Source organism: Mytilus californianus, unplaced genomic scaffold (assembly GCF_021869535.1).
Source record: "Mytilus californianus isolate M0D057914Y unplaced genomic scaffold, xbMytCali1.0.p SCAF_9, whole genome shotgun sequence".
Lineage (NCBI taxonomy): Eukaryota > Metazoa > Mollusca > Bivalvia > Mytilida > Mytilidae > Mytilus > Mytilus californianus.
Window position 1 is genome coordinate 37,847,425 of NW_026262745.1, and position 16,767 is coordinate 37,864,191.

The 16,767-nt window shown below is 33.9% G+C and overlaps 1 protein-coding gene across 1 annotated transcript in view; it reads right to left on the bottom strand.

The window, feature by feature from the left end:
• LOC127716709 (uncharacterized) overlaps positions 1–12,116 on the bottom strand; it is a 112,682-nt gene extending 100,566 nt beyond the window's left edge. The window contains exon 1 of the mRNA XM_052222959.1: positions 11,763–12,116. Within this exon, the coding sequence (XP_052078919.1) occupies positions 11,763–12,059 (297 nt within the window). The 5' untranslated portion in view covers positions 12,060–12,116. The remainder of the gene's footprint in view (positions 1–11,762) is intronic.
• Positions 12,117–16,767: the final 4,651 nt, after the last annotated feature.

Consider the following 16,767-nt stretch of genomic DNA (forward strand, 5'->3'; position numbering starts at 1 on the left):
TAAAACTGGAAGTAAATAACGGAGAAATATCCTTTTTGTGGTAATTTGGATTTGTTGGTGGCATAGTAACTGTTCAAATGAAATCAAGCAGGAATCCAAAAAACAAAAGAATATGATGAAAGTTGGTTGCTATAGTCTAATGTTTTGTTTTGTCAGTTTTTATGGACTTCCCCCTTATTGAATTTACCTCAGAGTTCAGTATTTTTGTTAATATTTTTTTATGATGCAGTTAGTAATAAAATGTCCATTAAAAAATGTTGATACTGCGAACAAATTATAAGTAGTCTTAGTTTAATAACAACAATTTTTTATACTAAATATTTTAGAATACATTAAGATGTCATTTCTTTTTTTCAGACTAGGGAAAAAACAGAAATTGTGACATTCCCCCATAATTTCATTTCTTCAGTGACTGCTTGTGACAATCATGCAAGTTTTGTGTCTACTGCTCATATATTAATCAATTTCAGATATAATGTTACATTTTAATACTGTAAATTCAGAAATTATTGTGAGGTTTTTATTAATGCGAATAATGCAAATGGGTGAATATCACAATAATAAGAACTCGCATTCTGATATATGATACATATATCTCTATGCAGATTTTCCTGAAATCGCAATAATTAGTCTAGAGTTTTTGTCCATTTTTCAAAAATCGCAATAATAAATGCACGCAATAATTTCTGAATTTACAGTAATGCTTATTGTCGGATTTCATCATGGTATTGTCATTCCTTCTTAGACTAATGATTAATTGGTATCATCTTACTACTTTTTCATACCTAGGAAAACATTATAATATCTTCAGTCTATAATGATCAAAGACAGGTTATTGAATAGCCAACACATTATGCATGGGTTACGATTCCATAATCATTATTTATTTTTTTTTTTTTCTTGGTTAAAGATCTCATCCATTCTGCCACCAATTTTATTCCTGATTACTTTGGAGGCCTATTGTTTTTGTATGCAAACTGAGGCTAATCTAAATGCCAGAGTCTGGCAAAAATTATTTTAAAAGTATGTCTGAGAAAATTTTGAAATCTTGTGGAATAAGAATAGACCTTATCATGGAGGCAACAAGAATGGCTGAAACAAATCACCAAGCTTAGTTAAGTTATTCTGAAAACTCCTTCACATACAGGTGGTCTATAATGTATACACCCTTTTTTATTTTCATAGATGCAACCACAGTTACTGAGGCAAAATGATGATACCTGGTGAGTAATTGAAAACATTCTCTCATACAACACATACTATTATTTTGATCCTGGCAAATATAGTCACTTAGGCAAACTGATGATACATGGAGAGAATTTGAAAACACTCACACACAGGTAGACAGAACAAATTCTTTTCATTTTCATAAAAGAAACCAGTTACTAAGACAAACCAATGACACAGGAGAAGTAACTGAGGTAAACCAATGACACATGATGAGTAACTGAGGTAAACCAATGACACACGAGGAGTAACTGATGCAAACCAATGACACATGAGGAGTAACTGAGGTAAACCAATGACACACGAGGAGTAACTGAGGCAAACCAATGACACACAAGGAGTAACTGAGGCAAACCAATGACACACGAGGAGTAACTGAGGCAAACCAATGACACACGGAGTAACTGAGGCAAACCAATGACACAAGAGGAGTAACTGAAGCAAACCAATGACACACAAGGAGTAACTGAGGCAAACCAATTACACAAAAGGAGTAACTGAGGCAAACCAATGACACATGAGGAGTAAGTGAGGCAAACTTATAACACATGAGGTGTAACTTAGGCAAACCAATGACACATAAAGAGTAACTGAATCAAACTAATGACACATGAGGAGTAAGTGAAGCAAACTAATAACACATGAGGGGTAACTGAGGCAAACCAATGACACATGAAGAGTAACTGAGGCAAACCAATGACACATGAAGAGTAACTGAAAGTACTCTGACACACAGTTAGATTGAGTATACACCTTTTAATCAAAGTAAATGCCTCTTTGTGATAGACTAACATTAACCTAGAGGTAGTTTTTGTTGCAAACTCAGTGATAGAGGTCACCCATTGCAGAAAAGCTCCATACTAAAATTTATGTCAGAGAAACAAGAAGATTTCATAAAGTTATTTTAAGTGAGATGAATAATGCTTTCGATTGTGTAATCAAGATGTGAAAGCACCCATTTCAACTAACATGAATTTATAAGAGATAAAACAAGTATTACATCAGTATAGATAACAATTTCCTCAAATCAAAAGAATTCATTGCACAACTATGACTTAGTAAATTATGACATAAGATTAATTTCATTTGATATCCATCTCATTATTACATAATAGTAATTTTGTTTGATATGCAACTGATTACTATCTTTCCTGTCTGCTATGTAAAAAAAGAACTAAAGGATCTCTGTGTGTACTGCTGACTGCTTAAGACCTACTGTGTGAACGTATTGTCTTAATAGTTGCATTGTTACGTGATGGCAACCATCTTGCACTTCAGATTGACACATACCTTGTTAAAATCAAAAGTGGGAATTATGGTCAATTACCTACAGGTATCATCTTATAAAAGATAAAAATAAGAAGATGTGGTATGATAGCCAATGAGACAACTCTCCACAAGAGACCAAATGACACAGAAATTAACAACTATAGGTCACCGTACCACCTTCAACAATGAGCAAAGCCCATACCGCAGTCAGCTATGAAAGGCTCCAAAATGACAAATGTAAAACAATTCAAACAAGAAAACTATTGGCCCCATTTATGAACGAAAAAACAAATATGTTACACACTACAAACAACAACCACTAAATTGCAGGCTCCTGACTTGGGATAGGCACATACAGAATTTGGCAGGGTTAAACTTGTTTAAAGGCACCAACCATCCCCTAACCTGGGACAGTGGTGTAACAGCACAACACAAGACAAACTATGCAAAACAATATTGAAAAGCAGCAAAAAAAGACAACCACTCAATTACAGGCTCCTGACTTGGGACAGACACATATAGAATGTCTACATGACAGAAAAAATTATATGACTTTTGTAATTCCATGCAAACAGCTAATACAAACATTATTTTTAGAGCCAAATGGCTAATATTATCTTACTTTTCCAAATTGTTGTCTTCAGAATCAATAGTTTATTGTCAAAACACATGCATTCAGATTTTTTTTGCAAGACAAGTCATTTCAAGAACAACAAAATTTCAAGGACATTTTTTCAAAGTCATAACTTAGCAATCAAGTGTGAAGTAGACGACTGACAGTTTAAAATATTAGGTCATGACAAGTTAAGAAATTCCATTGATTAATTGCTAGTTGAATTTCATGTTTTCTTCTAACCCTTGCATGATGTGAAGACTGTTGGCAATTAATTACCTGTGTTTGACCTTGATAGACTTTTCTACTGTCAAAAGGCTTTCAATAGATTTTTAAAGAGCTGGCATAGCCATATTTAATGGCAAAGCTGAATTCAGGAACTAATAATCAATAAAAAATTATCTGGCTGATTCTGTCAAGCAGAAAGATTTAGCTACTGTCTGAACCATTATGACGTAAACAATTAATGGTCTTTTCATATGTGTCGATAAGAAATAATATTTTACATGTAAAAACTTCAATTTTATCATTTTTGTGACATGATTTTTATCCTATTAAATTCAATTAGGCAGCATACATGATTATACCACCTGCAGAAATGATCACAGTGCAAATGATTCTGAATATGTTAACTGTCACGCAAACATCACAGAAAAGAGCAACTCGGTCAATTGATATCAGCATTAATCCATTTACTGTCCTTGCCCTTGAACAACAAATACAGACTGTTTTTGACCATTTTCACTTAATTGGAACTAATATTTAATTTCTCAGTATGGTCTGATTCTCAACAAAATAAAAGAAAATAATATAAAGTTAGCAGTTCCGATTAAAATTAGGCTTCACAAATGCAATAAAATAATGTGGGTTTTTTTGGTGTTTTTTTTTTTTTAAAGAACATATGGTGTAATGGTCTCTTTTGACTGTACATGTAATATATGTGAAATTTAATTTTTTTAAATATTAAATGCATAATTCAGAGTTGATTATCATGGATAAATCTTTTTTAAATGCAGTGACAATAGTTTTACATGCTTATGAAACCCTTTAGTTGAAATAAACATATTTTAAAAGCAATTGTTGGATTAATTAAATCATTTAACACTAAGATTTAAGTATCTTTTTCTTCAATTAAATAACTAACTATTACATTCTTTTTTTTTTGGCTCCCGTTGAACCAATTCAGAAAATTTGTTGCACTATGGAAAAAAACATTACTGATTGGTTCAAGAGTTTTTGATTCAGACACTCAATAACAAGAACAACTTGATGTTTTTTACCTTTACTAAATAGTCAAAATCAACACTCTCAAATCATAGTACACATGTATACTTCATATTTCTTAAAAGTAAATGTAATGTACTATAATTTTTAATAATTCTAAAATATTAATCATAGAGTAAAATATTCCCAACTAAGACATGAATATTTTTTTCAGTATCAAAACCTTGCACAATTGTCTCCCCTCTTTACTTTACTTTTTGAATTTCAAAAGCTGATTCTAATCATATTACACAAATATTTTCTAAATCAATTATCGTTTCCTTTAAACTAAGCAGAATTAAATGAATTGACATGTTTAAAGGAAGAAACAACATAACACACCTGTATTAGAGCAAGACCTAGTTCACAAATTGTAAGAATTAGATATTTATCTTCAATGTTAACATATAAATAATCATGCCTTACCTCTACAATACCAGACAACATTCTTTACAGCATTTAACAGTACATTTCTGAGTCAGAAGAAATCATGCACTTTTGTTAATGATGTCCAAGGACAACAAAAGCAACTGAAGAAGAATTTTTACAAACATAGTTTGTCTTACATACTGCTTACAAATAGGCTAACTACGACTTTACAGAATCTTGAATATCGTCATACTATTGAAAATACTTGGATTTTAACTTGACTTTTAAGGGCAAGAAGTCAATTTTCTTTTAATACTCCTTTTTTAGCATGGCATTTATAGATGAATGATTATATTACACATTACATTATGCTGCATAAGAATCTGTACTTTTGATTGGCTGAAACTAATTGCATGTCATTCCAAAATCAAATTGTATTTCTCAATAAAGTCAACATTTATGATTGCAGGTGCTTCCCATGAAAATGTCACTACAATGCATAGGAAAACAAACAAAATCTTCATATAACTTGTAATTTCATAGTTTTTGCATATGGCCTGAGAACACAGTTATTTCGTAGCGCATTTCTTTTAGACAATAAATGAAAATTTTAAAAATCTCACCTGCGCTTTCTCAATAATATTATTACAGTGTATTTATTGTTCTACTTTTGGCACAAATTATATCAAAATTATAGAAAACTTCATCAGCTCTAATTAAAAATTTGGACAATTTTATGTTAAGGGGGTCTTGAATTCTTTTGACAGCTTCAGACATACAAATTTTTAACCTTTTTCAGCTGGACCAAATCACTACTTTACTTTAAAATTCATGACCCAATTATTTACAGTGTAATTTCATCCCCCAACTTGCTATTTGAGGCATAAAATTTGGAAGGTGTGAAAAAAAAATTGCAAGTAATACACTGTCCACACTAGGGACTACATTTGTAGACAACGAAAATCAAAGGACAATAACTGTGTCCCCAGACCATGTAAATGTAATTAGAAGAAATTGAATGCTTCTTTTTAGTAAATTTAAAGGGTTGTGCACATTTTTAGTATGAAGCATTCAGTTCTCTCCAAATGCAGTAACATATTATATTCTTGGCAAGCTCCTTTTTCATGGCAATAATATTTTACAAAAAAAAACAGTTTTATCTGTTGAACTGTAACACCAAGAAAACCATTTATGGTTTGCAATTGCTCACCTAAATGTTTCACAAAGTCTAGACAAATTTCTGAAATGGACATGGACATTGTTTTCCTATTTCAGAAACTAAAACCATTTAATATATAATAACATCAGGACAATCCTATAAAAAGTCAATCTGTTAAAAAGCATCTATAACAAAGATATCAGTTGCATCAATATAACCATTGTGATACTTGTTCAGACTGTCATATCTTTACCAGAGGGAAAACTGATGACAAAACATTATCTCCCTTCTAAATAGAACTCTTCCTAACTATCCTGATCTAATTATGTCAAGTGGTCATAGCCGTCTTTTTCTTATGAGATTTGGAGTCTTATTTGTCACTTGTACGTGTTTAATCTCTATTCTGTAAATTCAGAAATTTTTGTGTGGATTAATTATTGCTATTGTGGAACTATGTACAAAAATACAAGATAAATTATTGCAATTTCAGGATATGCTGCATACAAATAATGCTATCAAAATTAATAAATTGCTTTGCCGAGCGCAGCTGGATACAACCGCAGAGGTCCAACCCTGAACAGTTGGGGCAAAAATAGACACAATATTCGCACTTGATACAGGTCTGAATTTGGATTGTAATTAAATATTTGACACATAATAGGTTTCTGACACAGAACTACAACTGTAGTCAAAGAACTTAGAATTTTTTATATGATTTGAATTTTTTTTTTGTGCAAAACACTATGCTGTTGTAAATTGACCCCCCCCCCCCCCCCCCTTCTTTTGCCAAAAAAAATAAATTTGAAATGAGAAAAAATTGTCCCCTCCCCCCAATTTCTTTTTTACCCCCCCCCCACAATTTTTTTTCACCACCCCCCCCCCCCCCCCCAATTTTTTTCACCACCCCCTCCCCCCTCCTTTTCAAAATCAAAGCACTGTAAGCGCTGTAGGCAGTTAACCAAAAACCAAGGCAAATGTAATTATGAAAACTGTGGCAATGTTGCTTCAATCTTTTTTTAAGATTTGAAAGAACAAACATTAAACATTCGTATATTGTACATTTATGTTCAATAAATGAATTGATTATTAAGGCAAATTAATTAATATTTCATCAAGGTTTTCATATATCAATGTAAATGACCCCCATCTTCATCCCCAAGTGCATGATGTGACTCCATACCTAGTTTGGAATAAAATGACAGGTGATTATAAAACAGTTGGTCAAACATTCTTGGGCTTTACACTGCTTGAAAGATTTAAATGTTTTCTTTAAAATGAGCCATAAATGAAAATTATGATAGGCCCAGAAATAATTTAATAAACAATTAAAGTAAATTCAATAATCTAGACTCATTTTTTGCATCAATTTTTTTTTATAATAAACAAGAAATAATTGTAACAGGATGCCTTTACAAAATCTCCCAAACAAAGCCCCCATAATTCGTCATTCCCATGGTCTCCTGACATTGGGCAAAGTCCAGTTCATATTGGTTTGGTCTAGTAAAGTGATATGCATATGTGACACCAAGGAGATTGACCCTGTATGTCATTCAAATCTTTTTGAAATGATGAACAGGAATAAATATGGTTTAGATGTGGGTATCTCGACCTTTTACAAGTTCTCAAACAGGAGGGGGTGGGGTGACCCCAGGGACTCCCCCTATATTTCATTTGATTTGTTATATTGTCCCATACATGAATACATATGGTTTAGGGGTGGGGATCTCGACCATTTCCAAGTTCTCAAACAGGAGGGGGTGGGGTGACCCCAGGGACTCCCCCTATATTTCATTTGATTTGTTATATTGTCCCATACATGAATACATATGGTTTAAGGGTGGGGATCTCGACCATTTCCAAGATCTCAAACAGGAGGCGGTGGGGTGACCCCAGGGACTCCCCAAATATTTCATTTGATTTGTTATATTGTCCCATACATGAATATATATGGTTTAGGGGTGGGGATCTTGACTGTTTACAAGTTCTCAAACAAGAGGGGGTGGGGTGTCCCTATGGACTCCCCCTATATTTCATTTGATTTGTTTTATTGTCCCATACATTAATATATATGGTTTAGGGGTGGGGATCTCGACCATTTCCAAGTTATCAAACAGGAGGGGGTGGGGTGACCCCAGGGACTCACTCTATATTTCATTTTTGATTTGTTTTATTGTCCCATACATGAATATATATGGTTTAGGGGTGGGGATCTCAACCATTTCCAAGTTCTCAAACAGGAGGGGGTGGGACGATACTGGGGACTCCCCCAAATTATTTTCATTTGATTTCTTTTATTGTCCCATTCAAGTATATATATATTAAGTGTGGGTATCTCGACCGTTTACAAGTTCTCAAACAGGAGGGGGTGGGGTGACCCCAGGGACTCCCCTATATTTCATTTGATTTGTTATATTGTCCCATACATGAATACATATGGTTTAGGGGTGGGGATCTCGACTGTTTACAAGTTCTCAAACAGGAGGGGGTGGGGTGACCCCATGGATCCCCCCTATATTTCATTTGATTTGTTTTATTGTCCCATACATGAATATATATGGTTTAGGGGTGGGGATCTCGACCATTTCCAAGTTATCAAACAGGAGGGGGGGTGACCGAGGAACTCCCCATATATTTCATTTGATTTGTTATATTGTCCCATACATGTATATATATGGTTTAGGGGTGGGGATCTTGACTGTTTACAAGTTATCAAACAGGAGGGGGGGGGTGACCTGAGGAACTCCCCATATATTTCATTTGATTTGTTATATTGTCCCATACATGAATATATATGGTTTAGGGGTGGGGATCTTGACTGTTTACAAGTTCTCAAACAGGAGGGGCGGGGGTGTCCCCAGGGACTCCCCCTATATTTCATTTGATTTGTTATATTGTCCCATACATGAATATATATGGTTTAGGGGTGGGGATCTTGACTGTTTACAAGTTCTCAAACAAGAGGGGGTGGGGTGTCCCCATGGACTCCCCCTATATTTCATTTGATTTGTTTTATTGTCCCATACATGAATATATATGGTTTAGGGGTGGGGATCTTGACTGTTTACAAGTTCTCAAACAAGAGGGGGTGGGGTGTCCCCATGGACTCCCCCTATATTTCATTTGATTTGTTTTATTGTCCCATACATTAATATATATGGTTTAGGGGTGGGGATCTCGACCATTTCCAAGTTATCAAACAGGAGGGGGTGGGGTGACCCCAGGGACTCACTCTATATTTCATTTTTGATTTGTTTTATTGTCCCATACATGAATATATATGGTTTAGGGGTGGGGATCTCAACCATTTCCAAGTTCTCAAACAGGAGGGGGTGGGACGATACTGGGGACTCCCCCAAATTATTTTCATTTGATTTCTTTTATTGTCCCATTCAAGTATATATATATTAAGTGTGGGTATCTCGACCGTTTACAAGTTCTCAAACAGGAGGGGGTGGGGTGACCCCAGGGACTCCCCTATATTTCATTTGATTTATTATATTGTCCCATACATGAAAACATATGGTTTAGGGGTGGGGATCTCGACTGTTTACAAGTTCTCAAACAGGAGGGGGTGGGGTGACCCCATGGATCCCCCCAATATTTCATTTGATTTGTTTTATTGTCCCATACATGAATATATATGGTTTAGGGGTGGGGATCTCGACCATTTCCAAGTTATCAAACAGGAGGGGGGGTGACCGAGGAACTCCCCATATATTTCATTTGATTTGTTATATTGTCCCATACATGTATATATATGGTTTAGGGGTGGGGATCTTGACTGTTTACAAGTTATCAAACAGGAGGGGGGGGGGGGGGGGTGACCCGAGGAACTCCCCATATATTTCATTTGATTTGTTATATTGTCCCATACATGAATATATATGGTTTAGGGGTGGGGATCTTGACTGTTTACAAGTTCTCAAACAGGAGGGGCGGGGGTGTCCCCAGGGACTCCCCCTATATTTCATTTGATTTGTTATATTGTCCCATACATGAATGTATATGGTTTAGGGGTGGGGATCTCAACCATTTCCAAGTTCTCAAACAGGAGGGCTTGGGGTGACCCCAGGGACTCCCCATATATTTCATTTGATTTGTTATATTGTCCCATACATGAATATATATGGTTTAGGGGTGGGGATCTCGACAGTTTACAAGTTCTCAAACAGGAGGGGGTGGGGTGACCCCAGGGACTCACTCTATATTTCATTTTTGATTTGTTTTATTGTCTCATACATGAATATATATGGTTTAGGGGTGGGGATCTTGACTATTTCCAAGTTCTCAAACAGGAGGGGGTGGGACGGTACTGGGGACTCCCCAAAATTATTTTCATTTGATTTCTTTTATTGTCCCATTCAAGTATATATATTGTTTAGGGGTGGGGAACGTGACGGTTTACAAGATAAAAGTACATCTTCAAATTGAAGGGGGTTGGGATGACCCCCAGGGACTCACCCTATATTTTGGTTGATGTTTTGTATTGTCCTGTTCTCATTACTGAAGACTGCATGTGTCTATCACCTACTGAGTCATTTGAAAATTTAAAAATATAAAAATCCCATAGGGTTCTATAGTAAACCCCTCCCTTCTTGAGGCCCCTCCAAATACCCCTAAATAGACCCCAATGCACAAACAAAAGATTAATGGCTCCGCTAGACATGTTAGTCTCATATTTTTATGAAACCCTAAGTAAATCTGACAAACGGTCAAAGTTGTCTTCTTAGACGGTTTGAGTGGATTCGGTCCGACTTGTCTTGGGGACGAGTTGTCCACATTACTTAAAACATCCCATCAACGTCGATTTCCGCATCTGTTTTCATGACCTCGTTTCATTCATAAAATAACAACAACCTTATTTGGCAAGATAAGTTAGAAATAACCACCCACTTATATAACTTTATTTCCTCTATCATAGAGATTTGTTGTACATGAACAATATTCCTGCGCATTTTGCCATTTGGGAAATATAAATGACTTGTAATTACTGATTTTCGGCGATGAAATATTTCATACAATTGTTCTTTGACATCGTAGCCAAAAGCACAGGGGATAATAAACTACGTACGGATTTCTATTGAGCACTACTTCCTATGTGCAACTTCAAAAGTTTTGGGTAGTTCGACGATCATTTAAGGTTTTTCTGGTCATATTTTTTGTATTCCAGAAATAAAAGTATTAAAAAAATGTCCAATTAGTTATAAATAACATAATAGCCAGCTAGATAATAACAATGGCACGTATTTCAGCATTTATTGGGTAGAACACAAATCTAGGGTGCTCGCATAAGGCAGCTTAACTGCCTAAAAAAAATCTTTCCCTCAAGATATGATCATAATCTCAATTCAAATTTCCAATGGAGTTTGCAACCATAATTACCCATTTAAATACATCATAAAAGTCTTAAAATAGAAAATGACATACATAATCATGGCTAAAATTAATATTCCTTAATCAGCATTTTTTAATAGTAACTTCTAAAAATAACTTGACAGCTAATCACCTCAAGACAATACAACATTTCTTTATACATAATTTAAAAGCAGTGTAAGGGAGGTAATCCAAACATAACATTGTACTTTTAAGTAATTGTCCATTAACCAGGAAACCCTTGTTTTTCCCCCTTTTTTGTCCCTTATTCTAAAACGGTTTGAGCCATAACCCCCCAAAACTTATTGTGTTAGTATAAATATGTAAATTTTCATTTGTCTGAAACCTATTCTGTCGCAAACTTTGCAATCATGGAAAAATCACAAAAATCAAGTCAAATCACCTAATGTATCAAATATCATGCAATATCCGTAAGCAGATTTACTATTTCAAACCTACATCCTGAACCGACACAATAGCCAAACTCACCTCATAGGATGGTAATTTCCCAAAGTCAGCACCACTCTCATCTTCTTCTTTCAGTTTTTTATCGATAAAATCTTCTCCTATACAAGCTCCGCCTTCTTTTTCTGTAAATTGGTTGGATACTGCACCTTCTGTTAATTCAGTGCCTGATGCAAAAATGTGATCAAATGTGACTTCCTTGATCCCCATATCACTGGATAATACTTGGAAATCTATGTCACATGTAATTTCTTCAATACCAATGTAATCAGCTGATTTTTCACCTAGTATACAACTATCTTTGCTTGTAATCAGCTGCATTATCTGTTGCTGAAAATTAGATTCACAATTTAAAAAAAACAACAAATGGACATAAATCTCACGAGAAACTGTAGAATGAAAAAAAAAGGGAGGTAAAACTCATGAGATACTGTAGAATGAAAAACAAAGGGACATAAATCTCACGAGATACTGTAGAATGAAAAAGACAAAGGGACATAAATCTCACAAGATACTGTAGAATGAAAAAGACTAAGGGACATAAATCTCACAAGATACTGTAGAATGAAAAAGACAAAGGGACATAAATCTCATGAGAAACTGTTGAATGAAAAAGACAAAGGGACATAAATCTCACAAGATACTGTAGAATGAAAAAGACAAAGGGACATAAATCTCATGAGATACTGTTGAATGAAAAAGACAAAGGGACATAAATCTCATGAGATACTGTTGAATGAAAAAAACAAAGGGACATAAATCTCATAAGATACTGTTGAATGAAAAATACAAAGGGAGATAAATCTCACGAGATACTGTAGAATGAAAAACAAAGGGACATAAATCTCACGAGATATTGTTTTTTACTTTTAATGGACAAACCTGTTAACAAGTTTTATTTTCACATTTTTTCTATGTCCCAGATGCTGACCAAATTAAGCCTTAGAAATGTTTTCAGGATTTTATCTAAATCACAAAAGTAGCAAAATTTCCCTTTAAAATTCTAGGAAAACAGTGCTTTTATTGTTCTTTATGATGAAATGTGCTGGATTATCTTCAACAATATCCTAATTATGAGTTTGTCAGCAATAGAGTGAAATGTTGATATGCATTCATTTGATAAATTTTTTTCTTCAAAAATAGTGTTGTTCTTCAGAATTTTGAATTTTTATTAATTTTCACGAACATAATAACTATTTTTATCACATATTTTGTACTGATATGTACGTTTTTGCATGGCCAATAATAGCTGGAAGTCAAGGTTGGTTATCAGCCCTCTAGGCCAATATCGATATCAGCCCTTGAAATCCATATCGAGCCCCCGAGTTTAACTTCCGGTAACCTGTCAATCAAAAACTATTTGTAAACAAGTTGTCATCCGAAGCAGTTAGACGATCAGGAGAGGTTTCTCACAGATCAAATGACAATGTATGTAAATTCATACAAGAAATGAAAAATGAGAACACAATGAAAAGAAATTTAGAAATTTACGAATCTGCTGTAGTAGAAAAAATGTAAAAAATCAACAGTGGAAATCACAAAAGTTCCCATAAAATTTGGACGTCATAAAGAATTTAGAAAATATATGACGCCACAATGAAAAAGTGATTGTTGTATGACATCGAAAGTTCAAGCGGAACATATTTCCAAATCATAGTAGCGTTATGGTGTATTCTTCGTCAGCATTAATTGGAAATGTAACACTTTAAGTCGTTTAATATTTACAATTCTGAGAATTAATATATTTATTGTTAATTATTTGTTAAACTTTTCACAAAACTTTGTTTACTCACTGGGATATGAACTTTGTTAACTCACTGTGATACATTTTTTAAATTTTTTTCGTTAAATGTTTTTTTGAATTTTTGTTGAAAATATCAAACATAATTTGGTATATGCTATCTTTTTTCTCTTGCTTGAAAATATGTGATAAATAGATTATTACATGTCATTTTCCATATGGTCCGTGGTATCAGCCCACGACCCATATCAAGCCCTCGGGCTAAAGCCCTCTGGCTTGATATGGGAGTCTAGGGCTGATACCAGGGCCAATATGGAAAATGCCATGTAATAATCTATAAGTATATCTATTTTTTCCCTATATTGAGCAATATAAAGCAAAACTCAAACCTGGTTGTCATACTAGATCATTTGTAGGCTCCCGAGTAACAAAACTGGGTAAATACATGCACTCCAAAAGAAACCGTCTCCAAAATACTGAATTCAATTGGTTCAGTATTTTTCAATTTTTTATTACATGTTTCCAGTTGAGTCCAATATAAAACTTAACTTCTACACTGTATATATATATAGTAGGTAAATTGGACACTATTAAAGTTACAGTTTATCCTTAGGTTTACCTGTGCTTAGTTTCAACTGGTTGTGTCGTGTATTTTCAAGAATATTTTTGAAGAATCAGAAAACCTTACTGTAAATTCAGAAATTATTGCAAGGTTTTTATTAATGCGAATAATGCAACTGGGTGAGTATTGCAATAAAAAGAATTCACATTTTTATATCTGATACAACAACATATATGCAGATTTTTAAAATTGCAATAATTAATTTAGCATTTTTGTTCATTTAAAAAAAATCACAATAATCAAAGCACACAATAATTTCTGATTTTACAGTATTTTTGCTATGATAGCAGCCCTGTTGTATCCAATCAGAAACACAGTAACATCACTTGGTACCAATGCTGTGAGTATCCAATCAGACCCACAGTAACATCACTTGGTACCAATGCTGTGAGTATCCAATCAGAAACACAGTAACATCACTTGGTACCAATGCTGTGAGTATCCAATCAGAACCACAGTAACATCACTTGGTACCAATGCTGTGAGAAATATTTTCATTCACATTTCTTTTACCTGCTATGAAGAAAAATTCGTAAGGGTTCCGCGGAACCCAGTGTCTCGCCTACTTTTTGCTGTTAATCACAGGCTCAGCAAAAATGAGGAAAAAAATTAATAAAAATATTCCTCTCTATACTATCTTTTGATTGTAAGTAGCTTCTGTCCAAGTTTGGTAAAAATCCAGGATAGTTTATGAATCTAATAAATGTTTTAAAAACTTAAACTGCAGACTGTATGTAATGTTAACTGGAAGAAAAACTAAGTCCATTTATAAGTAAAATACGGAAAAAATGGAACAAAATTTCCTTCTAGATACTAGCTTTTAATCATAAACAAGCTTCTGTCTAAGTTTGGTACAAATCCAGGATAGTTTAAGAAAGTTGTTAAAATTTTAAAAACTTTAACCACAGAGTGAATGTAATGTTTAAACTGGCAGAAAAACTAAGTCCATTTATAAGTAAAATACAGAAAAAATGGAATTTTTTTTTTACAAAATTTACTTCTGGATACTATCTTATGATCATAAACAAGCTTCTTTCCAAGTTTGGTAGAAATCCAGGATAGTTTAAGAAAGTTGTTAAAATTTTAAAAACTTTAACCACAGAGTGAATGTAATGTTTAAACTGGCAGAAAAACTAAGTCCATTTATAAGTAAAATACAGAAAAAATGGATTTTTTTTTTACAAAATTTACTTCTGGATACTATCTTATGATCATAAACAAGCTTCTTTCCAAGTTTGGTAGAAATCACGGATAGTTTAAGAAAGTTATTAAAATTTCAAAAACTTTAACCACAGAGTGAATGTAATGTTTCCTGGCAGAAAAACTAAGTCCATTTATAAGTAAAATACGGAAAAAATGGAATTTTTTTTTACAAAATTTACTTTTGAATATTAACTTATTATCATAAACAAGCTTCTGTCCAAGTTTGGTAGAAATCCAGGATAGTTTAAGAAAGTTATTAAAATTTCAAAAACTTTAACCACAGAGTGAATGTAATGTTAACTGGCAGAAAAACTAAGTCCATTTATAAGTAAAATATGGAAAAAATGGAATTTTTTTTTTACAAAATTTACTTCTGGATACTATCTTATGATCATAAACAAGCTTCTTTCCAAGTTTGGTAGAAATCACGGATAGTTTAAGAAAGTTATTAAAATTTCAAAAACTTTAACCACAGAGTGAATATTTGTGGACGCCGCCGACGACGACGACGACGACGACGACGCCGACGGAATGTAGGATCGCTATGTCTCGCTTTTTCGACAAAAGTCGAAGGCTCGACAAAAATGTCTAAGACTAGATGGTATCAGCACATTAGGGACAGAAGTCAGATGCAATGAAGAGTTAACAATTCACAGCCATGGTAACTGGCAAAGTGAATTAAAAAACTGGGTTTGCATCTATGAAGTTGTTCTCCAAATATTACCCAATGGATATTTATCAGGCCTTGCAGTCATAGAAATTTGGAGTATGATTATGGTACTCAGACTCAGAATTCAACCAATCAAAATAACTGGATATGGTGTTTCAAGCACAGATTTTGAACTATGATTAATAAATAAAATGTTGTGTCTCTATGCCCTGATATTCATCCTTCCATTTACTTTCTGGGGAACATTTTATATAGTACCATATTGCTATATTGCCCAATATCAACTGTTATAAATTGAAACTATCTGATTGGAAAGAATTTATATTTCACAAAAAGACAGCTTTTAAGTTGCATAACATGTTTTTTTACGAATAGAGATTTTTTATGTTTAAACAGATTTTAAATGTGTTAACAATTTAATCGATGACAGATCCCAAATTTAACCTGTCATGAATTGAGTAAATAAGATTTCAGCAATAAATAATGAGTGATTGACTGTTGTTTGCATAATATCCAGTGGCAAATATTTCAAGGATATTCAAAATGAAAACTAATTATCACTCAATGCACTATGTAGGTTCTGCAAAGTGGGTTTACCAGAATGAAGTGGGGGGAGTGGGAGAATTTGAACTGCCACTGAACAGGGTATCTATGGACATCTATGTACCCCTTTATGACTTTATATCTGATATTATTGCTGGATGTGAAAAGTCCAGGAGATTACCTCATTTCTATACCCCAGTCAACCCTTAGCCTTAGGGGCAAACAATAATGAATCTTTTTGTGGATGAAA